The sequence below is a fragment of the Bos indicus genome, chromosome 13, assembly GCF_029378745.1.
Source record: "Bos indicus isolate NIAB-ARS_2022 breed Sahiwal x Tharparkar chromosome 13, NIAB-ARS_B.indTharparkar_mat_pri_1.0, whole genome shotgun sequence".
Lineage (NCBI taxonomy): Eukaryota > Metazoa > Chordata > Mammalia > Artiodactyla > Bovidae > Bos > Bos indicus.
Genome location: NC_091772.1, coordinates 76,882,819 through 76,905,241, shown reverse-complemented (window position 1 = coordinate 76,905,241; position 22,423 = coordinate 76,882,819). Strand labels below are relative to the sequence as shown.

At 54.5% G+C, this 22,423-nt stretch overlaps 1 protein-coding gene across 2 annotated transcripts in view; it reads left to right on the top strand.

The window, feature by feature from the left end:
* PREX1 (phosphatidylinositol-3,4,5-trisphosphate dependent Rac exchange factor 1) overlaps positions 1-22,423 on the top strand; it is a 181,149-nt gene that overhangs the window by 133,342 nt on the left and 25,384 nt on the right. For both annotated transcript variants that reach the window (XM_070801841.1, XM_070801839.1), the window contains 10 exons: positions 1,464-1,564; positions 1,980-2,083; positions 2,230-2,279; positions 4,372-4,447; positions 11,686-11,758; positions 16,208-16,350; positions 17,905-17,997; positions 18,976-19,124; positions 20,924-21,009; positions 22,063-22,199. In XM_070801841.1, the coding sequence (XP_070657942.1) occupies positions 1,464-1,564; positions 1,980-2,083; positions 2,230-2,279; positions 4,372-4,447; positions 11,686-11,758; positions 16,208-16,350; positions 17,905-17,997; positions 18,976-19,124; positions 20,924-21,009; positions 22,063-22,199 (1,012 nt within the window). The remainder of the gene's footprint in view (positions 1-1,463; positions 1,565-1,979; positions 2,084-2,229; positions 2,280-4,371; positions 4,448-11,685; positions 11,759-16,207; positions 16,351-17,904; positions 17,998-18,975; positions 19,125-20,923; positions 21,010-22,062; positions 22,200-22,423) is intronic.

The window sequence follows — 22,423 nt, the reverse complement described above, 5'->3', positions numbered from 1 at the left end:
GAATAAGTGAAAGAACAGAGGTCAGGGGACAGTTCACGCAGGGCCTTGGCATCATGTGGGCAGAAGTTGGATGTTTTTTGAAAGTAAGTAGGCAGCTCATTCGGAGAAGGCAGTGGCAACCCACTCCAGTGTTCTTGCCTGGAGAATCCCAGGGACGGGGGACCCTGGTGGGCTGCCGTCTATGGGGTCGCACAGAGTCGGACACGACTGAAGCGACTTAGCAGCAGTAGCAGCAGCAGCAGCAGCAGCAACAGCAACAGCAGGCAGCTCATTGGAGGGTTTTCAGTGGGAGAACAACATGAGTTGGTTGTCTCTCCTGACTCTCTACAATCATCTTTCTGGGTCCTTATTTCTTCCTGCTTATTAGTTTCTTCATTCCTTCTGTCTGTTCACCCATCCAGCCATCATCCATCTCCCACCCACCCCCCATCTACCATAAATCTCTCCACTTACCATTCACCCATCCATTCATGCTTCCCTCCACCCACCTACCCACTAAGCTCCCCAGTCACATAGTCATTTATCTGTCGAATCATCCAATTATCTACTCACTTTTCATTCATTTGTCCACTCATGTGTCCATGCTCTCATTCCTCCATCCATCCATCCTTCCTTCCAGCCTCCCTTCCATCCATCCATCCATCCATCCTTCATCCATCCATCCACCCTTCCATCCATCCATACTTCCAGTCTACCATCCATCCATCCTTCCAGCCATCCTTCCAGCCATCCATCCATCCTTCCATCCATCCATCCATCCTTCCTTCCAGCCTCCCTTCCATCCATCCTTCCATCCATCCATCCATCCTTCCAGCCATCCATCCATCCATTCATCCATCCTTCCATCCATCCATCCATCCTTCCATCCATCCGTCCATCCTTCCTTCCCGCCTCCCTTCCAGCCATCCTTCTTTCCATCCACCCATCCATCCATCCATCCATCCTTCCATCCATCCATCCATCCTTCCATCCATCCATCCTTCCATCTATCCATCCTTCCATCCATCCATCCATCCATCCATCCATCCAGTTAGCTTGAGGCGGGGCCTGGGGTCTGCTCACACCCACCTCTCTGCCATTGGTCTTGAGGAAAAGCATCTGGCCTCAGCAGGAACACCTGCTTCCTTGTGGCTCAGCTGGTAAAGCATACGCCTGCAATGCGGGAGACCTGGATTTGATCCCTGGGTTGGGAAGATCCCCTGGAGAAGGGAAAGGCTACTCACTCCTATATTCTGGCCTGGAGAATTCCATGGGGCCATAGAGTCAGACACGACGGAGCGACTTCCACGTTCACTTTCACTTTTCAGCAGGAACCCCGGGCCTGTGGGGTCCTGAGCTCTGCTTCCCCACAGGCAGTTCGGCTGTTACTCCTGAGAGTGGGTGGGATCAAGCCAGTTCAGTGCTGGCAGCTATGGTCCCAGGATAGGGGTGGCCCTCTCAACTGCATCTTATATTTCTGGCAGTGAGTTTGTTGCCTGGCTCCTAGAAATTGGTGAAATCAGCAAGACGGAAGAAGGTGTGAACCTGGGCCAAGCCTTGTTGGAGAATGGTATTATCCACCATGGTGAGTGGGGCCTGGGTCTGAGGGGGGTGAGGGTAGGCAGGTCAGACCTCAGCAACTGTGTGTGGAACTAACCCAGAGGCCATTTCTACTCTGCTGTGCGGCCACCTGTTCCCTGGGCACAGAGTGGCTGCCCTTATAAAACTGCTCACAGGGCTGGAAGATCCAGCACTCACTCGGGGCACCCAGAAAGCAAGGTGGCCTTGTAAAGTTATGGGCGGGGAGGAGAATTTTCTCTCTGTCCCTGCAAAAAATAGCAAGAACCATTGAAGTTTTAGTTTCCAGTTGGAGCGTGGGCAGGGGGTTCGGTGAAATTGCACTTGGCATGGAGCCTGGCTGGGTGGAGGGTGAGGATGTGGTGTGGGTTGGGAGGGGCCAGGGGGCTGCACTCGGCCTCACCAGCCCTGGGTCCTTCTAGTCTCTGACAAGCACCAGTTCAAGAACGAGCAGGTGATGTACCGCTTCCGCTACGATGACGGCACCTACAAGGCCCGAAGCGAGCTGGAGGACATCATGTCCAAGGTGCGGACCCTCCGCCCTGACCCACAGTCTAGACCCCACTGCCCCCACCAGCCCCCCCTCTACTCCCCACACCCTCCTATCGGCCGGGATTTGTAGTCCCCTGGAGAATGTGGCCCGATCCCAGACTCCCCCTTTTTCTCTTTCAGGGTGTGAGGCTTTACTGCCGTCTCCACAGCCTTTACACCCCTGTGATCAAGTAAGTTACTCTCTGCAAGCTTCACCTCTGCCTCTTCTCAGCTGTGTGGCCTTGGGCCTGTAACTTAACCTCTCTGAGCCTCGGTCTCCTTCTCCATCCAATGGAACTCATAACTGCACCTACCCTGTAGGTTTGTCTCGAGGGTCAAGTGAGTTAATCTGTTGGGAAACACTGCAGCTTGGTGGTGAAAGGTGTTAGTTCTGGGGTCAGACAAGGCCGAGTTTGGATCTCAGCCTGCGAGTTGGTGAGCAGCTATTTCCCTTTGTGGAATGGGGATGATAATAGGATCCACCCCAGGGCCTTTGCACTTGCTGTCCTCTCTGCCTAGGATGTTCTTTCCCTACATATCTGCTCCCTTCTTTCCTTCAAATGTCCCCAAGTCAGAGGGGCCTTCCCGACCACCTTTCTAAAGTATCACATCTGGAATATACTTTGGTTTTCTTCTTGAAGCTTGTCAGTGGCTGACATACTCTATATTTATTTCTTGGTCTGTGTACTGTCTTGTCTTCCCCCACTGAATTGTACACTCACCAAAGGCAGGGAATTTTCTCACCACTGTGTCCCCAAACCCTCAGCAGCACCCAAAGAGGCGCTGGCCAGTAGAACTTCCCTCATTGGTAGAAGCGCTCTGCACCCGTGCTGTCCAGGACACTGGCCACTAGTCACATGTACTTTCACACTCTTGAGACTGAAGAGTGTAATCTGAACTCTGATGTAACACTAAGTGATTGGAAACCAGCCACATACTGGAGAGTGCCTGTCTGGGGCAGGGGAGCCCTCAGTAAATGTTTGTTGAGTGGTGGTTGAGGGGTGCCTAGCTTCTTTTGCCTCTGTGTCTGCATCTGTGGAATGGGCATAAGCATAGCTCACACCCCTGGGGTTGTCATGAGGAGTGAATCTGAGTGGCGCCGGCACACGGTGAGCGCTGTATCAGTTCCCGTGATTCGTGATTGTCTTTACTGTGAAGCTTATGGTTGTGGATGAAGGGCCGGGAGGGTGATGTGATCCTTAATAGCTGCAGAGGCCTCTGCCCGCTGTCCTGACAGCTCTTACCACCTCTCAGGAGCGGAGGGGCAGGGTCTTCTCCCCTTGGAGGTGAGGCGCAGGGAGCCCCTTTGTGCAGGCCCAGAAGGCAGGTGGGGCTGGCCCGGTTCGGCTCAGACCTCACAGGCCGGGCCCCTCCGTCCGCCCCCAAAGGAGGATGTGGCCAGGCCGGCAGCAGGTCCTGTTTACCACGCACGTGCCCTGCTGGGCTCCCCAGCTCCCGAGAAGAGCTCCCCCAACCTGCCTTTCTCAGCCCCAAGAGGGCTGGCTGCAGACACCCATTTGCGTCGGCTTCAGAAGCTGAGCAGTTTTGTGGTTTGGCTGCAAGATCCGCACAACCCTTCATACCACAACTTGGCAGGAATCTTGACAGGTCAGAGCGAAGAACCAGGACTGTCACAGACCCCTGCCCTCTGCTTGGTCCTGACTGCCCACTCCAGCCCCTGGAGAGACGTTTCCATATCGACACAGTTTTGTTACCTTTAGACGCAAGGATGTCAATGATGAAACGAAAGGAAAAAGGGAAGAACTGAAAGTTTCTCTCGCTACTCAAGAGTAAATCAGGTCTCCGCAGGCTCAGCGTTTTTGACGTCTTGGGCTGGATCGTTCTTTGTTTGGGAGCTATTCTGGGCAGTTTTGAGTGCTTAGCAGCATCTGGTCTCTGCCTGCTAGATGCTGATGGTACCTCTGGGCCCCCCCGTCCCCGGTCAGATCATGACAGCCAAAAATGTCAGCAGACACAGCCAAGCATTCCTCGGGGGGCATAGTCGTCCCTGCTGGAGAACCCTAGGCTGGGGAGAGTTCCCAGAGCATTAGAGCTGCCTGAGGATGGGGTTCTGGGTTGGGACAGACCTGCCCTAGGTGACTCTGTGAGTGAGGGGCGGGTCTGGCCGGTCTCCCTGTCTGGTGGTCACCCCGGTCCCCCGGCCTCTGACCCGTGGCTGGAGAATGTGGAAGTCCCTGGACCCCTAGCACTTTGAGCAGGGACTTCGGGACTGCTTCCCCTCCCTCCTGTCCGATTGGCTCACGGCCGGCTGCCTCTCCACAGGGACCGCGATTACCACCTGAAGACGTATAAGTCCGTGCTGCCTGGGAGCAAGCTGGTGGACTGGCTGCTGGCCCAGGTGAGAGCTCCCCTGAGCGGGTGTGACCCGGAGCTGAGGGGCTGACCAGGATGTGGGCCTTTGACGTTTAAAAAGCTTTAATTTTAAATTTTATTGATTGATTTGGCTGCACTGGGTCTTAGGTGAGGCATGCAGGGTCTTTAGTTGCAGCCTATGGGATCTGGTTCCCGGACCAGGGATTGAACCTGGGCCCCCTGCATTGGGAGTGTGGAGTCTTGGCTACAAGACCACGTAGGAAGTCCCTAAAAATTTGTTTTAAAATTATTTTTTTTTTCTGTCCAACTATCTTTTAATTTTTTAAAACATTATTTATTTTAATTGGAGGCTAATTACTTTACAATATTGTGGCAGTGTGGGGCATACATTGACATGAATCAGCCACGGGTGTACATGTGTCCCCTCATCCTGAACCCCCCCTTCCATAAAATGGTTTTTAAATTGTGGTAAAATACACATAATATGGGCTTCCCACGTGGTGCTGTGGTAAAGAACCCGCCTGCCAGTACAGGAGATTCGGGTTTGATTCCTGGGTTGGGAAGATCCCCTGGAGGAGTAAATGGCAACCCGCTCCAGTATTCTCGCCTGGGAAATCTCATGGACAGAGGAGCCTGGTGGACTACAGCCCATGGGGTCACAAAAAGTCAGACATGACTGAGCACATCGGCAAACACATAAGATGACGTTTACCATCTTAACCATTTTGAAGTGTACAGTCCAGTAGCCTTAAGTCCATTATCACACAGCATCACCACCGTCCACTTCCAGGGCTTTTCCCGTCTTGCAAAGCTGAAACCCTGTCCCTGCTGAACAGTAGCACCCTGTTCCTCCTGCTGCCCCGCTCCTGGCAGCCACCCTTCCGCGCTCTCTGAGCTGGCCTGCTCAGGGAGACCCGTGTGAGGGGCCAGGCCGTGTCTGTGCTTCTGTGTCGGGCTTGGCTCACTCCGCATAAGGCCTTCAGGGTTTGTCCATGTTTAGCCCGTGTCAGAATTTCCTTCCTTTTAAAGGCTGAATAATATTCTGTTGGGTGGATAGAGCACATTTTCGCTGTCAGTCGAGGGACAGTGGGGTGACTGCCACCTTGAGGCTTTCTGTTTTAAACATGAGATGATCCCTGGCCCGCTGGGACAAGTTGGTTCCGTCCTGCCACCAAACCGGAGCCTCCGAGTGGAGGCTTGCCAGGTTATTCGCTTCACACGGGTCCCCAGTGAGCAGGGGCTGGGCAGAGTCTTGGAAGAATCTATGAGCCGCTTTTGCTGCAACTTCCCCAAGGCGATTGTTCTGTTGAGGTGCTGTGAGCCATCCTGCCTGCCCGTCTCTTGCAGTTGGTAGCTCCTGGTCACAGCATGCTTATTCTGGGCCAGGGCCCATCTGCTCTTTTGGGCATTGTCTCACTGAGTCCTCCACCCCATTTGCAGATGGGGAACTGGGGTCCAGAGAGGCCAAGTGCCTGGTCCAAGAACACGCAGCCTGGCAGCAGCACAGCTAGGACTCGGGTGGGCCCATCGTATCCCCTCGTGCCTCGGTTCTGCAGACGTTTCAGGGAGCCTGCAAGAACTTCCATTCATAGTTCATAAGAAGAATGCGCTGGCTCCAAAGACAAGGAGCCGACTGTGAAATTGAAATGGATACATGTTTAAACTTTTACAGAGTGCAGCTCTATGGCAGCCTCATTAATAGTTAAGTTTCCCATTCATAGAAACTTCATTCCATTCGAAAACAACTTACTGCCTGGATTTTCTTTTGCCGAACAAATTCCTGATGATTGCCTAGAAGTCAGAGCCAATCTATGTAAAGGAAAGCCTTCTTGGCGTCAAATAACTTCAAAAGCAAGCTTAGAAAACGCCTTGAAAAAACTTTTTCAAACCCCCAAAATGTATTTAATGTAGGATGTGAGTGCATTTTAAAATATGTTTGCTGGGATGTGGGGCCCTAAAATGTGGGAGGTCTTAAAATGACCTTGGATTTGAATTTATAGAGTTGCATGGCTTGGAAGCACAGAGCTGCTAATCATTGTACTACACCACCCCCTCCATAGGATCCCCTGAAGCCAGCCCAGAGTGTGTGCTTTACTAGCATGGCCTCTTGGGAGGGCTTGGGCCACTGCAGGGCTCCCAGCACAGATGAGACAGCAGCTGATTTTGGTGGGATAAGATCTTTGGGCTGTCAGAGGATGAGGCTGGCAATAGACAGACCGATGAGGAGGCAAATTCAGAACTACAGGCAGGGGAGCACAAGAACTCCCCTGAGAATGGTGTGGCCTCGGGGGAGGCGGGAAATGTCAGGTTTTGGATTTTTTGAAGGTAGACCTAACAGAATCTGCTGTTGGATGGATGGATTGTGGGCGGCGGTTGAGAGAGGAGTCTTGAAGAACTCCAAGGTCCTTGACCAAGCTGGGGAGGCTCAGGGCTGTGACCTGGAGCACTCCAGCAAGGAGGAGAACTAGCCAGAGCAACTTCCTCTGCTGGTTTCTCTTTGTGATTGATGTCAGGCACGGGGAGGGGGGACCTGCTCTTGGCCAGTGCTGTCAGATTAGCTGTGATCCTGGCCGAAGGCCCCCTGGAATAGCCTGAGTCGTTGTCAGTGGGTCCTGAGAATGCCCCACCCCTATCCCCCAGCATCCTGTCGCAGTGGAGGCAAGGGGAGGATGGTGGAGTAAAGTTTGTGGCTGACCCTCTGTCCACTTGAGCAGGCCTCCCATTGCTCGGCCTGGTCTGGGGACATAGGAAGGCTAATTGGAGTTGACAGAGGATGGCTTCCACGAGATTGACCAAAAGACAGCTGGCATCTGGCTCCCATTCAGGGAAAGGGGAGGACGGTATGCATATGGGTCTCTCTGCGTGAGAGAGGTTGGTGATGAGGATGTGACCTTGACGACTGGTTATGGCAAGTCTTCATTAGAGTCATCCCCACCTTGTACCTTGGCAGGAAGGTCAAAAAGAAAACATATAATTGTGTAGTTCAGGAGGGTTATTTTGCTTTGAACACCTCTTCATTTCTAACTTCTAGGTCATTCTGCTCCTTGAAACAAAATGTTGGTTGAAACCTCCTTGATCAGCTGGAAATGCTTGTGGCTGCACATGATAAGAAACTTGACTTGCACAGTAAAGGCGTTTTTCTTTTTTCGTTGTTCCCGTAACTAGACATCCAGAGCTCATGATCCTAGAGCTCAACAATGCCATTTACACCCAGGCTCTTTCCATCTTTTGGTTCCACCACCTTGCCCGCTGCCTCATTGTCATAAGATGGCTGCCACAGCTCCAGATATCGCATCCATATAGACCTATGGCCAGAGGCAGGCAGCAGGGACAGGTGAAGAGAGCTTTCTCACTCTGTGTATTGGGGGAGGAAACTTCCTCCAGTCCTCTCCCTTCCCAAGTGGTCTTCCTCTTGGTCTCATGGCCAGGTGGGTCCCACATATACCCCTAAACCACTCCCTGGGGAAGACAACAAGGATTGCTGAGCGTGGCTTAGAATTCCTCAGAATTCATTCTTTGAGGCTCCCTGCCAACTCCTTGGATGAATCAGAGTTCTTTTAGCTCTGAGAATGAGGGAGGTACTAGTCCTTTGATTGACAAGCTACATATTGCATCAGTTCTGATCTCTGTATATTATCTCATTTAATCTTCAGAAAAACAGTTGTTATCCCCATTTTACTGATGAAGGAACTGAGGCTCAGGTTTTATAACTTGCCTCAGGACACCCAGAAATGGGGTACTCCTGTAAGATTGGGTGTGTATGTGATTGGGGCTTTCATGATGCCCTGGTAGTCAATAATAATATTAGAAATAATAGTAATACTCCTCTCTATTGCTTATAACCTGTACTGTGGAATCTGAGCAGGGAACACCACTGAGGGGTGGCAGAGGCCTTGGAAAGTTAAGAGCAAATCCAGGGATTAAAAAAATACAAATGAGGACGTGAAGCTTGGCGAGGTTAAGGAGTTGCCCACGGTCACAGCTTGGCCAAGCAGGGGTTTGAACACGGGGACCCCAGCTTCAGGTTTGTCTCTTCCCCTCTCTGCTCACGGTTTTTGGTCCATGTTGCCTGGGCTCCAGCATGCCCCAGGCTGCGGCCGTCAAAAGGAGGGTGGGGAGCAGTGGGCTGGGACAGGCCAGAGCAGGTCAGGCCAGGAGCCAGGTGCTGCGGGGAGGCTGACATCTGCTGGCTCCTGTGCCGGCTCTGCAGAAATGTGCCCGAGTGCCTGCCACGCTGACCCCACGGCCAGGCTGATGGTGATACTGGCAGAGGCGGTGGTTCCAGCGCCTGGGGGTTGGGGTGGCGGGGCTTGGATGGGAGCAGGCAAAGGGCAGTCTGGCAGCTCAAGGCACCAGCCTAGAGGAAACAGGATAAACAAGGACAGGGCAGGAGCCCTGGCCACAACCCAGGGCAGCTCTCTTCCCTTCTTGGAGCCTCAGTTTCCCTGTTTGTAACTTGGAGGGAAGGCCTGGCTGCAAGAGGATTCCATTCTCAAGCTGTGACCTTGGGCCAGTGCTGCATCTGTCTGTCTGTCCCTCAATGTCTTCATCTGCCAAACGAGGTTAATAAGAGCAGCTGCCCCTGGGTTGACCCTCAAGGCCGTTAGTGTGGCTGGAGCCCCCCCACCAGGGGGCTGGTGGGCCACTCGGGGCAGGGAGACTCAGGTGGTGAGGTTGATTACACTGTGGGAAGAAAATGGGGGCTTGTGACTTTCGGTCTCCCCATGGCTGGTGGGATGTGGGTGGGGGTTTACTCTTCAGGTGGGGGTACACCCAGGGTTGGTGTGATTCACTCCTGAGCAGAGGATCCATCCTGCTGCTGTTCTCACTTTGGGAGCTGCCCCTTGGGTTACCCCAGGGCCCTCTGGGGAGAAGAGGGGAGGGGATAGGCTGGGAGCCCAGGTTGTGAGAGCTTTAGAGAGCCAGGTGGACTCCAGACGTCAGCCCGGGCCCCCCGCAACCCCACCGGGCCTGCCCGCCTCTTGGGCCCCTCACAGCGGGAGGCTATGGCTGTGGATGTGGCACCTCCAGGATGGATGGCAGCCCCCTGCCCCCGGCGGGGCTCAGAGCCTGCTGGCCCTCTAACCGCCCGCCCGGGTTCCCACAGGACAGGTTTGTCATCTATGAGTCAGCTTGGGGCAGTGAAACACGAGGCCAGCGGCTGCCCCAGGCTCTGCTCTGGGGCCTGCAGCTCTGAATTCATTTCTCCTTTAGCTGAGGAATTCCCTGCCCCGCCACTCCGCTGCTGGCTGCGGGCTCTGGGGGGTGTGTGGGATACACCCAAAGTGCAGGCCTCTGGCCTGGCGGTGTCCGGGGCCTTTTGGAATCAGTTCTCACTTGGACAGTTGTTTAAATGAGAGGCTGTAGGCCCTGTGACCCTCTGAATGGAGTCGAAGTTCATTGACCTGGTTACAAGCTCCTGCATGAGTTAGTCCTTGCTCACCATGTCTTTATCCACTCAGCAGGTATTTATCAAGCACCTACTGTGTGCCAGGCTCTGTTCTAAGCCCTTCGAATTCAGCAGGGAACACAATAGAGCAAAGGCCCTTTCCCTGTGGAGCCGACCTTCACCCACACCCCGTCCTTGCTGGCCATGCTGTCTTCTGTGCTGCAGGCTCCGTCCACCTGGACCTCTGTCCCTGCTGTTTCCTTTGCCTGTCCCTCCCCCCATGCTTGCACAATTCACATATTTTGCCTGGATATACTGAGATTGTTTGGGTTGCAAGAAGCAGAAACAGAATCTGGCTAACTTAAGGAATATTAAAAAGAGATGGTGACTTACTGGGAAGGCCATGGAGCACCCACAGAGTCAGGAGAGACCCTGGAGCCAGGCCTTAAAAGGAACTGGCACCAGGAAACTCCGAGCTCCTCAGGAGCAGGCGCGGTGGGACACTGTCTCCAGGGCACGCTCTAAGGCAAGATTGGCTCCAGCTGCTCCCTGACCTTGGGTTCCTCTGCTCAGGGGTCGTGTTCTGGGGCAGGAGGCATTGCACTGGCCTTGCCTGGACCCCATGCCCTCAACCTGGCCAGGGGTTGGCGGTCCCAAGCCTGGAGGGACCTTCCTCTCACAGCAGCATTCTACATGGGAGAGTTGGCCCTGAAGGCGGGCCCAGCAGGGGCCCAGCACACTGGCCACACCCATTCAGTCTTCAGTTTCGGGTTGGTTGTCACTTCCTCCAGGAAGTCTGAGATGAGCCAGACCCCCGATTTAGGAGTATTTTCAGTTGCGAGAACAGAAAACGCAACTGAACACTGGCCTAAGGAAATGACATGCTGCACATCGGGAGCACCACATATCAAGAGCCTTCTGTCCTTCACTCCGCCACCCTCAGCAGGCTGCCACCTTGATCAGGACATGGTCCTGCAGTCCCTGCATCACTTCCTCATGTAATTTTATCCCAGGCAGGGAGGGGTGCTCTTGCTTTTCCCTTTTATTAGGGAGGAAGATATTTTCCAGGATTTCCTGGTAGGCCTCCCCAGATAGCTCATTGGCTACAGCCAGGTCAGTTAGGAGTTGAACTTGATTTCTTAATATCAGAGAGCCAACTACAGAGGCTGAAACCAATTAGGGGTTTGTTTTTCTTTAGTATGAGGGAAGGCTGGAGGTTGGTGAGACAGAGCTGCTGGGACAATCTCATGCTATCTTTGAGGACCACCCTATCCCTTTCTTTTTGCACTGCTCTGCTTAGTATGTTTCTATTTTCCAGATCACATTGTGATATAAGATGGCTGCAGGAGCTCCAGCCATCACATCTGTGTTCCAGGCAGGCAGGAGGAAGAGATACAAAAGGCCAGGAATAAAGTGTGTTTCCAGAGCTCCCTATCAGTGATTTCTGCTTGTGTTTCATTGGTCACCGCTGGCTATAGTGGAGGCTGGGATCTGAGGTTATCTAGATAGATGCACTGTCATCTATAACAGTGAAGATTTTGGTACCAGGGCCGGATGGGGCGGGGGAGGGTTGTTGCTGGGCAGCCAACAGTGTCTGCCACATAAAATCTCAATTTCTCTTTTTGCAGTGTTTATCGCATGATACTCCATGCATTTGTCACATTTAAATAACATACAATTATATATTTTTCTGGTTTGGGAGTCGTAAATAACAATCACAGACATGGTTGGTGGTACCACAGTAAATAAGACAGAGGCACATCCCTGCCCTCGTGGAGTCTCCCTTCCTGGGGTGGCAGTGGGCTCTTTGTCCACCTGGCTCAGCGCCTTGGGCCAGGTCCACCTAACACCTTCCCCTTCTTGTTCTGTTCCAGGGTGATTGCCAGACACGTGAGGAGGCCGTGGCGCTTGGCGTGGGCCTGTGTAACAATGGTTTCATGCATCACGGTAATCCAGCCCTCCGCTCAGCCCAGCCTCCCCAGGGGGTGGGGTGGGGTGGGGTGGGGGTCTGTCCTGAGACAGAATTGCTGGCAGGGACCCTGGTCCCTGGTACATGTTTCAGCGAGGGGAAACAGGCCCAGAGACAGCAAGTGGCAGGCTGGCGGCTGCCCAGCAAGGCAGTGGGTGTGGGCCTATGGACTGCTGTGGCTTTGGGCCAGCTCATGCATTCCCCTCCTCCTCCACCCCCAGTTCTGCACCGATGGGGAGACCACTTCAGGTGTCCCGTGGGGACCGAGGTGGCTGATCAAATCCATGGGCTTCCCAAGACTTTACTCCTGGATGGGAGATGGCCTCCCAGGGTGGGCAGCGAGGCTGGGCAAGGTGGGCCTGGTCCGTGGGCCTCCTGGGAGGGGAGGAGAGGGGCTCGTGGGGACAGAGGATGGCCGGGCTGTGAGTGAGAGGGAGGAAGCCAGGTGAGGCCTCGCCCCTCAGACACGTCCCTCCTTCTCCCGCAGGGAGAAGCGTGTCGGAGGGGAGGCAGGTGGATGGTGTGAGATGGTTCTGGGGAGGGAGAAATGGTTCCACTGACACCGCTTTAAGATAACAGAGAGATTATACCCTGGGCCCGGCCTCCCCTAAGAACTCTGCATGTAGTGATTAGTTTAATCTTTGTGCTGGTCCTTTGATGTTGGTATGGAAAACATGCCCGTGTATAAACGAGGACCAGAAGCCCAGGCAGTTAGGACAGTTGCTCAAGGAGGGGCTGGGATTTGGACCCAGGCAGGTTGACGTTACAGGCCACCAGTGAGCTCTGTGGCTGGGGGAGCCCCGAAGTTCCTTCTGGTCCCGGGGGAGCCCCCAAGTTCCCACTTTTTTAGGATGAGTGGATTTTAGCCTCTCCCCCCCGCCCCGCCGCCCCGCCCCCCCACCCCCCCACCGCCCCGCCAGCAAAGAGCCTTTCTCTGGTATCCAGAACAACCTCAGGGCCTTGTCACACGCAGTGTTTCCCTCATCCAGGGGCCCCTCCCTCCCTGCCTCGTCCCCTGACTTACCAGTGTTTCTGCTCAGCTCTGGCCTCTGCAGCAAGGCCCCCCGACCAGCTCGGAGAGGTCCTCTCCTGCCTCCCGCTCTGGACCAGCTCGATTCCCTTTCCTTCCCGGGACTGCCTGTCCCCGTGAGGCTGAGTCCACACCTCCCCTCTGTCTTTGTTCATCTATAGTGTGTCTTTTGCCTGTGGGCACCATGCTAGGCTCTGGGGACCAGAGGTGAACAAGAAATACAAGTCCTGCCCTCGTGTGTGTGTGTGTGTGTGTGTGAGTGAGTGAGTCACACAACCGTGAAATAAGCTGAAGCCACGCTGGGGAGAGGAGCAGCCAGAAATCCTCCCAGCGTCTGCTCTGTGCACCAGCTCAGAGGTTGGCAAACTCTGCCTGTAGAGGGCCAGAGAGTAAATGTCTTAGTTCTTGCAGGCCGCACGGTCTCTGCCACAGCCCAGCTCTGCCCCCGTCCGTAGTCTGAGAGCAGCTACAGGGGATGCATAAACAAGTGGGTGTGACGTTTAGCCAATAAAACTTTATTTAGAGAAACAAACTGGGGGCCACAGCTTTCTACAGTTGGTCCAAGAGCTGGATTTGCTGTCCCTTTGCCCCGTGAGGTGAAAGGCCATCAGGTTTGGCCCCTGCCTTGAAGCCAGCAGGCCCGGTTCTGGGCCCGACTCAGCTTGCTGACAGCAAAGCCCTCTCCTCTCAGCCTCAGTTCTCCCATCTTTCCCTCCCCGTCTGAGCTCAGCATTCTGACAGCTCTGGGGCGTTGGGGCTCACTCCACAGCTGAGGGGGGCAGGTCGGGCCCAGCCAGGGCAGCCCGGGTCATTCCTGAAACCCACTCTGTTCCCTGCAGGGATCTTTCCGAGCCCATCCCTCCCTCCCGTCAGCTGAACAGAACCTCTCATTTGTGGGTGAGAGTAATTAGGGGTCCACCCCAGGGCTATTTCAGGAAGGCGGCTGTCTGAGGACCTTCTGATGGGGGTGACCCCGGGCAGCATCGACACCCTGGGGGGTGCTCAGGGAGAGAAATTGCAGGGTGCCGCCCTCGGTCCCCTCTGCTTGCCATGAACTCCAGACCAAGCTAAAAGAGGAAACGGCCAATCCTAGGGTGGCGGCCACTGCAAAATGCAGGTTAGGGTGCCGGGTGGAGGGCGTGGTGGGGCCTGCCTGGCGCCTCCCGGGGTGTCTGACCTGGGCTTGCGGGGCCCTGGGGTGTCCCTGGGGAGGGGCCCAGAGGCAGTGGTCCAGCCCCCTCGCTGTAGGTGCAGACAAGGAAACTGAGGCTTGTGATTTAATCTTTGTGGCCGCTCGGGGACGTTGGTTGTTATCCCTACAGATGAGGAAACTGAGGCTCAGAGAGGCTAAACGGCCTTGAGGTTGGGGGTGGTGGGAACTGACCAAGGCTTTCAGTGATGGTCTGTGCCCGTGTCTCACGAAGCCTGGCCAGTGGCTGTGACTGGAAGTTGGGAGTGGTCGGCCCTCACCTGGCCGAGCTCCTGGACTCTGGGGTTCCAGCTGTTTCCCCAGATATTTCAGCTCAGACACAAGACACAGCTCGGTGTCTCCTCCTCCCTCTCCCCGAGACTCATAGCCTCTTGTTTACAGTGGAGGGGAAGCCAGCTGGCCTCCTGGGGCCTGGCTCCCAGCTCTGGGGAAAGCAGCAATTTGAGCGTCTGTTCTTTCCAAGGAGGTAATAGAGGTGGTCTGAGAGCCATGCTCACAAACAGCTAGTGTCCCCGGCAGGGAAGGAGGCAGAAGGGAAGGCCTCTTGATGCTTTTCATGTCATCAGAGGCTTTCAGAGAGGCCTGAAGCTAAGGCAGCTGCTTGTCCTTCTTTCCCGGGCCCACTGACCTCAGATGACTGCCTCGACGTCTCCCCTTCTGGAATTTGCCCCTGTGCCCATCTGTCAGGCCAGGCCGGGCAGTATGATGAAGAGGAGGAGCCTGGGCTCTGTGGTCTTGGGCAGTTTATTTAGCTCTTCTGGGCCTTAGACTGCCTGTCTTTAAAAGGGGCACAGCAGGTCCTCCTTTGTCTGCAAAGTGATCTTAAGCCTGTATTCCTGGTGTGCTCTGGACTAGAAGGTATTTAGTTAAATTGTAATCCACAGGGCCCATATCACATGCTGATTGTTACCAGTTTTTTTTTCTGTTTTTGTTTTAATATTTTTCGGTCACACAGCATGTGGGATCTTAGTTCCCTGACCAGGGATCAGACTCACATCCCCTGCAGTGGAATCGCAGAGTCTTAACCACTGGACCACCAGGGAAGCCCCTGTTACTGGTTCTTTTTACTCACTTTCCTGCCTAGTCTTAGAGGTCTGAAGACTTTTTCTGTAAGGACCCGGATAGTACATGTCTCAGGTTTTGTGGAACGTAGTCTTTTGCAATTATTTAACTTTGTCATTGTGACCCCAGAGCAGCCCCAGACAATATATAAACAAATTGGTGTGACTGTGTTCCAATAAAACTTTATTCATAAAAAGTGGGAATGAGCCACATTTGGCCGACAGAGGCTGAGTGTACCATCCCCTGGTCTACAGGGTCTCACTGAGGTCTGTTTCTGATTATTAGTGAGGGTGAGTTCCTTTCCGTGCACTTGGCACTCACCACTCTCTTAGGTTTTCCCATTTGTTAATTACCTATTTATATCCTTTACCCATTTATCTTTGAGTTTCCCAGCTTTCTCTGGTTGGTTTGTTGGAGTTTCCCGTATAGTCTAGAGATTTCTCCTTTGTTGATTTTAGACCAGACGGTTAATTTTGAATCTGTGGCCTGCCTATGGCCTTGCTATTGAATGGAAGTCCTTAATTTTATCATACTGCTTTTTCGGGGTCGGGGCGGGGGGTCCTTGTATATGAACTCCTTTTCTGTTTTAAGACAAAGACACTTGCCTGCATTTTGTTTGGTGAGCTTTAGTTTTCCTATTCTTATTTAGGCGTTTGATTCAACAGGATTTATTGTTATATATGGTGTGAGGTAGGGATCGGATTTTTTGTTTCCCCGTTAAGTACATCAGTTTTCCCTGTACCATCTGTGGAATACTCCATGTGGTTGTTTGTCATCCATCATATGCTAAGTTCCCATAAAACAGTGGCCTCTTATGTGATAGCTGTTCTCTTCCACCGGTTCTTTACTTCGGCTGTGGTTCCACAGCTTTGTACCTTACATGGCTTTGTAACATGCCTTTATATAAGCAGGTGGGATGAGTTCAGAATTTTCATGAGTCAGAAAGTCAGGCTTTTATGTGAACTATCCTAATATGTTAGTTTTGGCACAGGACTTTACTTACTAGAACACCATGCTGGCCAACCCAAGCTTGTCCAGGGGCTGGTCCTGGCCTGTGGCTGCCAGTCGGCAGATACCACTGAAGGCTCCCTGTGTGAGCCTGCCCCCGTGTCTGTGGGTTTGCAGTGCTGGAGAAGAGCGAGTTCAAGGATGAGTCCCAGTACTTCCGCTTCCACGCAGACGAGGAGATGGAGGGAACCAGCAGCAAGAACAAACAGCTTCGCAATGACTTCAAGCTGGTGGAGAACATCCTGGCCAAGCGCCTGCTGGTAGGAGCAGAGCTGAGCTCGCTGCATCTTCCTTCCCAGACCTGCCTGCAGGCCTGGGAACTGGGCAACCTTCAGGTTGTGGCTGGAGAAGTTGAGCTCACCTTGGGGTGCCCAGAAGTAAGGGGGGATTTTAGGCGGTGCCTGGCAACACCGCCCAGATGCCAGGCTACTTTCCTGGCCAGGCCACCCTCCTGACAGATGAGACTGGGCTCGCTGGGCTCCCTTTCTTTTTCTTCCCCTCTCCTCTTGTCCACCCCACCCCTAGCCTAGCCTTTGCAGGGAGGATGGTCTCCTGAAATGACCCCTCTCATACCAAAGCCTTGGGTCTTCTGGGCCAGAGCCCTTGTTCAGTTGCTGCAATTAGCCTTGCAGTTAAGGTAGGACATTCACCAGCCTGGTCAGGTTTTTTACCAGCCTAGCCCATCCTGTTTCTGTGCCTCCTGGTTGAGCCTCAGCCTCCACCTTGAGGCCTGGCCCACAGCAGGCAACAGGGAGACGGGCTCGGAGAGGTTGGGTCTCTTGGCATAAGCCAGAGTTGGGGCTGAAGCCTGCCTGACATGCAGGCGGCTCTGTTCACGTCTCTCCTATCGTACTTAAGGGGGCTGCTGTTTCAGTTCCCATTTCTCCCGCCACAGAGCCCTCAAGCGCTCCACACCACACTTGGGACAAAACCTCCCTGTCCCTTTTCCTTCCTCTCCTGTGTTCCCCCCTCCTCGGCCCACTTAGCGCAGCCACTCAGATCTTCCATCTTACCCTCCAGTACTCTGGGGCCTGACTCAGGGCCCTGGCACCTGCTGTGCCCTCTGCCGGGAGCACTTTTCTCCACTCTATAAACTTCTGTTCCTCATTTCATTCAGGTCTCAGCGCAGATGTCCCCTCCCCTGGCCCTGCTTCTGTGCTGCATTCTCTCCCTTTAAGTGCTTTATTTTAATTCAAAGTACATACACCCCTGGGCACCACATTCTGTATTTCTTTGTTTGTAGTCTGTCTCTCCTACTAGACAGGCAGCTATACATGAGGGCAGGAACTGTTTGTCTTTTTTGGTGCTGTTTCCAAAACAGTGTAGTACCTGGCCCATATAATAGCAGCTCAGCAAAATATGTACTGAGGAAATAAATGCATTTCTCTATATCCCCACTACCACGGACCCCCCCCAAACCTTCTTGTCATCCTGCGATGGGGAGGGACGGCTCCTCCCTAAACCCCCTTCCTGTCCCTAAGTTCTTGGTGGCAGGACACTTTGGGGTCTGATTTATTTCATTAAGGCAGTAAGCTGTTATTGAGCACCTGCAGTATGACAGCAGATGGGGAGACAGTGGGGCATAATAAATAAGGAGGCTCTGTCCTCAGGTTGGGAGGAGGAAAGGGGAGACAGGCCAAGAAAGCTAAATGAATACGTGGTCACCCCACTCCCAGCCCCACCCTAAGAAGATCTGGGACATGAGGAGCCAGCTGGGTCCCAGTCCCCTCCAACCCACGCCGGTGTGGGCCAAGCTGGGGCAGGCTCCAGGCCCCCCTCCCAGTCTCACTGCCTCTCCTGCCTCGAACCCCCAGATCCTGCCCCAGGAGGAAGACTACGGCTTCGACATCGAGGAGAAGAACAAGGCTGTGGTGGTGAAGTCGGTCCAGAGGGGCTCACTGGCGGAGGTGAGGCGGCTCAGAGGGGCCACCCCGGCCCCTGGGCTGCGTGCGGACAGGAGAGTGGGGCCCTCCTCCAGCTCAGAAAGCCCTGGAATGGCAGTGGTTCCTCCTGGCTCCTTGTCCTCCTGGGGATACTGAGTCTGGGTCTCTGGGAACTAGTGATGGAGCGCCCGGGATCCAGGTTGCCCTCCCAGCGTGGACCACCAGCTCCCCCTGCTGGCCGTGCAGGGGCCAACCCCCGCCCCCCCCCCAAAAATCCCCACTGGGGGCTCTAAATCAGCTGATTATAGAAAAACTAACTGTCAGCCGCTTGAGTAAGGCAGGTTTGGTTTGCTGCTCCGAGATGGATATGAGGTCTAAAGGAGGGAGGCCAAGGCTTCAGCCCCAGGGCCTCTCAGCTGTTGTCAGGGGTGTGCAGACAGCTGGGAGAGAGGCGCTGGCCACTTTTTTTAGGGGGCTCTGCTTGCTTCCTCATAGCAATCAGGAAGGCGTTTGGCTGCGTATAGTAGCCACAGGCTGGGCTTGACAGTGGCTGGAGCCCCAGGGCTTCTGTTTTCTTTGATGTAAGCAGCTCAGAAGGAGGTGGTTATAAGTCTTGGTTCAGGGTTGACATCGCTTCACTTTTGCTGGCCAAGGCCTCGTGGTCCCAAGGTGGCCACCCCAGGTCCATGCCTCGTGTCCTTTCAGAGCCGGGCAGGAAGGAGGGGCGGGCTGGAAGCTTCTTCTCAGGGAAGATGTCTTTGCTGTTAGTGGCCCCCACAGGCCTCCCTTCACAGCTCCTTGGGCCACATGGGTCTCACCAGCTCACCTCACTGTTTACCACAGAGGGCAGCGGGGTTGCCCCAGGGGGAGTCTCACTCGGGTCCTACTTGGTCCCTGGGGCTGGTGACTCTGTGCCCCTGAATTGAGCGCCTCCTTAGTGAGGAGGAGAGGGGGTCAGTTAACCTGGTGTGCTTGTCTCCCTCACCACCCGCCCCCGCCCAGATGGCCGGCTTGCAGGTGGGGAGGAAGATCTTCTCCATCAACGAGGATCTGGTGTTCCTGCGGCCCTTGGCTGAGGTGGAGTCCATTCTCAACCAGTCTTTCTGCTCCCGCCGCCCTCTGCGCCTCCTGGTAGCCACCAAGGCCAAAGAGTGAGTGTCGCCAGGGGCAGGGTGTCTGGTGGCCTTCCTCTCGGGATGAGGAGTTGCCCGGGTCCCAGGGGTGGTGGTGGTGGGTGGGGGGGTGCCTGGCTAATCCAGGTCCCTGCGGCTGGCGGGTCCTCCTGCAGACACGTGACAAGGTGCTGCTGGCTCTGTTCAGTTGGCTCACTGTCAGATGGCTCTGACAGTGCTTACTGGGTGTCTGCTGTGTGCCTGCTGGCGTTTTAGGCTCAGGGGATGCAGCCCCGTCTGCACAGATCCATTTCTGCGCTCACAGATCTCTGTCTGTTTGGAGGCTAGAGCAGGAGACAGACAAAGTCAAAGCAGAAAAGGGAGAGACGTACCAGGAGGTAGTGAGTGTGGACCAATATGTTGGGTTGGCCATAAATCATTTGGGTTTTTGCATCACATCTTATAGAAAAATCCAGACAAATATTTACCCAACCCATTATAAAGCTGGGACAGGAGATGTGCTGTGTGGAGGAGTGCTGGTCAGGGAGATGCCCCTGAGAACGGAGGTGAAGACCTGAAGGGGGGTAAGGGAGGGAGTCAGGGGGACATCTGGAGGAGGGGGGTTGCTGGCAGAGGAAACAGCGAGTGCAGAGGCCCCCAGGGTGGCACTGGGGCTGGTGTGTTTGAGCAACAGTGAGGAAGCTGATGGGGCTGGAACAGGGTGGGCACTGAGGTCGGTCAGACAGTAGAGGCCAGGCCCTGTGGGACCTGTGCCCACAGTAAGGAGCATGGAGCTACCGGAGGTTCTGAGCAGAGGGGTGGCATGATCTGACATAGGGTAACACAGCATCTCTCTGGCTGCAGGTGGAGACTAGATTGTTGGGGGTGGGGTGGGGGAGGGCAGAAGCAGGAAGCCTGGAGAGGAGGCTGCTGGCTGGGCCAGCCCAGCCGCGGTGGGCATGGTGAGAAGTGGTCGTGTACCAGATAGAGGCACCGGGAGGAGCGTTTTCTATTTTAAATCCTGCACATTTGCTTTTCACTTCTCTCTTCTATTTAAGGCAGATGCTCCTGGTTTTCTGTTGATGGGAGTGATAGAAAGTTTTAAATAGCATTCTTTCAGTTCAAAGGCTTGTCAGTTTTGGGGACATGATTGATGGTTTGGTTAGTATGTAGAAGTGGGAGAAATCACCATGGTGGAACATGCCCGCTTCAAGTTCCAGAAATACCTGGGGTTTGAGAACAGGCTCCCAAGACGGCTTTTTATGGCAGGTAGGGACAATCCAAGGCCTAATGTGGAGGACATGCCTTAGACAGGGAAGCCGATGGCTACATTGAAGCCCCTGGATTAATAATGACCTTGGGCAGGGGCTGGGCATTCTGCCCTGGTGATCCACCCACAGAGTGGCTGGGTCATCTGGGCTTTCAAATCATGATCTCTGGGGGACACGTGGACATTTTTCTGGAGTCAGCACCCAGATGTGCTGGGGGTCACTTGTCACCCTCCAAGTAAGTGATTATTACATAAAATATGCACTCACCAAGGTGCTGGTCTGGTGGCCACAAGGCTTCTTCTCACCCAGAGAATGATAGTGAAGGGTTAGGAGGGTGCATGGACGGACTTTCCGAGGGTGGGCTGGCTGGTTCTGATGAATCAAAGGCCCTGCTCTGTGCAGTCTGATTGAGTGAGGTTTCTCTATGCATTTGGAAAGCCTGGTGCTGCTGCTGTCCGGGGCTGGATTTCCCAAAAGCCTGGGAGGCAGGGGCTCCCCTGGTGGCCCCCTGGGCTTTCTTTCGGGAGAGACACTGCTGTACCTTATGGCAGCTTCTGTTCGGTGCAGGATTGTCAAAGTCCCCGACCGTCCAGAGGCGCTGTGCTTTCAGATCCGTGGAGCAGCCCCGCCGTACGTCTACGCAGTGGGCAGAGGTAAGTGGGAGCCCAAGGGACGTGGAGTGGGGCTTTGGGAGGCCAGTCTGTTGTGTGTGTGGAAGGAATTCAGAGGCGCCCGCCCAAACACTTACCTCCAGGCCTGTGCCTCTTAGCCCACAGTTAGCACTTTCCTTCTTTGCTGGAAGCCAAGGCTTGTAAATATGCATGCCTGTGGGGGTTGGGCAGCTACACGTGGGGAGCTGAAAGGAAGCACTAGGGAGTGGGGAGGACTGTGGGAAAGTGAGAAAATGCACATTCACTCCAAACACGGCAGTGTTTCTTTGGCTCCAGCTCCTTATTGCCAGGCAGGAATGTGGCAGTTTGAGAATGACGGGACAGCTGAGAGAACATGCCCTTGGAGCCTGGTAGACCTGGGTTTGGAACCTGGCTTCTTCTAGACACATGACTTGAGAGAGCCACTTCGCCTCTCTGAGCCTGTGTTTCTGTATCTGCAAAATGGGGCTGATCCTGGCTCCATAATCATGGGGTTGTTGTGGGACTTAAAGGAGAAGAGGGCTTCCCTGGTGGCTCAGTGGTAAAGAATCCACCTGCAGTGCAGGAGCTGCAGGAGCCGCAGGTTCGATCACTGAGTCAGGAAGATCCCCTGGAGGAGGGCATGGCCACCCACTCCAGTATTCTTGCCTGGGGAATCCCATGGACAGAGGAGCCTGGCGGGCTATAGTCCATGGGGTCACAAAGAGCTGGACACGACTGAAGTGAGTAGCAAGCACACATGCGAAGGAGACAAAGCTCTGGAGTGAAATGTGCGTGGGTTCAAGGCCAGCCTCCCTTGCCGTGTGACCTTGGGCTTACTGCGACTTCTCTGAGCCTCAGTCTCTTCTTTTGCCAAATGGGAATGACAGTGCCTGTCCTGCCCACTGGTGTGGGGTGGAGAGTGGCTGTGAGGTGGGAGGATGGAGGTGGCATTTGGTGTGGGGTGAGGGACAGGTGCATCTGGTTACTCACCCTTGCCTGATACCGCCCCAGCCTCCATCGCTGGGATCCAGCGATCGCCTGGCATCCAGCCTCAAGCGCTCCTGTCCCCCTTAGGCTCCGAGGCTGCGGCTGCAGGGCTCTGTGCCGGCCAGTGCATCCTGAAGGTCAATGGCAACAATGTGACGAATGACGGAGCCTCAGAGGTCCTGGAGCACTTCCAGGCATTCCGGAGCCGCCAAGAAGAGGCCCTGGTGAGCCGCCTGGCAGCCGAGGGGATCAGAGAAGCCCTGCTCACTGGGGTGGAGGCTGAGGGCACCCTCCCTTCTCTGGGGAAAAGCCTGAAGGCACCACAGGGTTTTGGGTGGGTTAGGGCTGCAGACCTGAGGGCTGAGCTGGGCCTGAGCTCCGGGACCCCTCTGCTTCCCTGAACCTCACGGCCTCAGTTTCTACAGTTGTGAAATGGGTGTGATAAGAC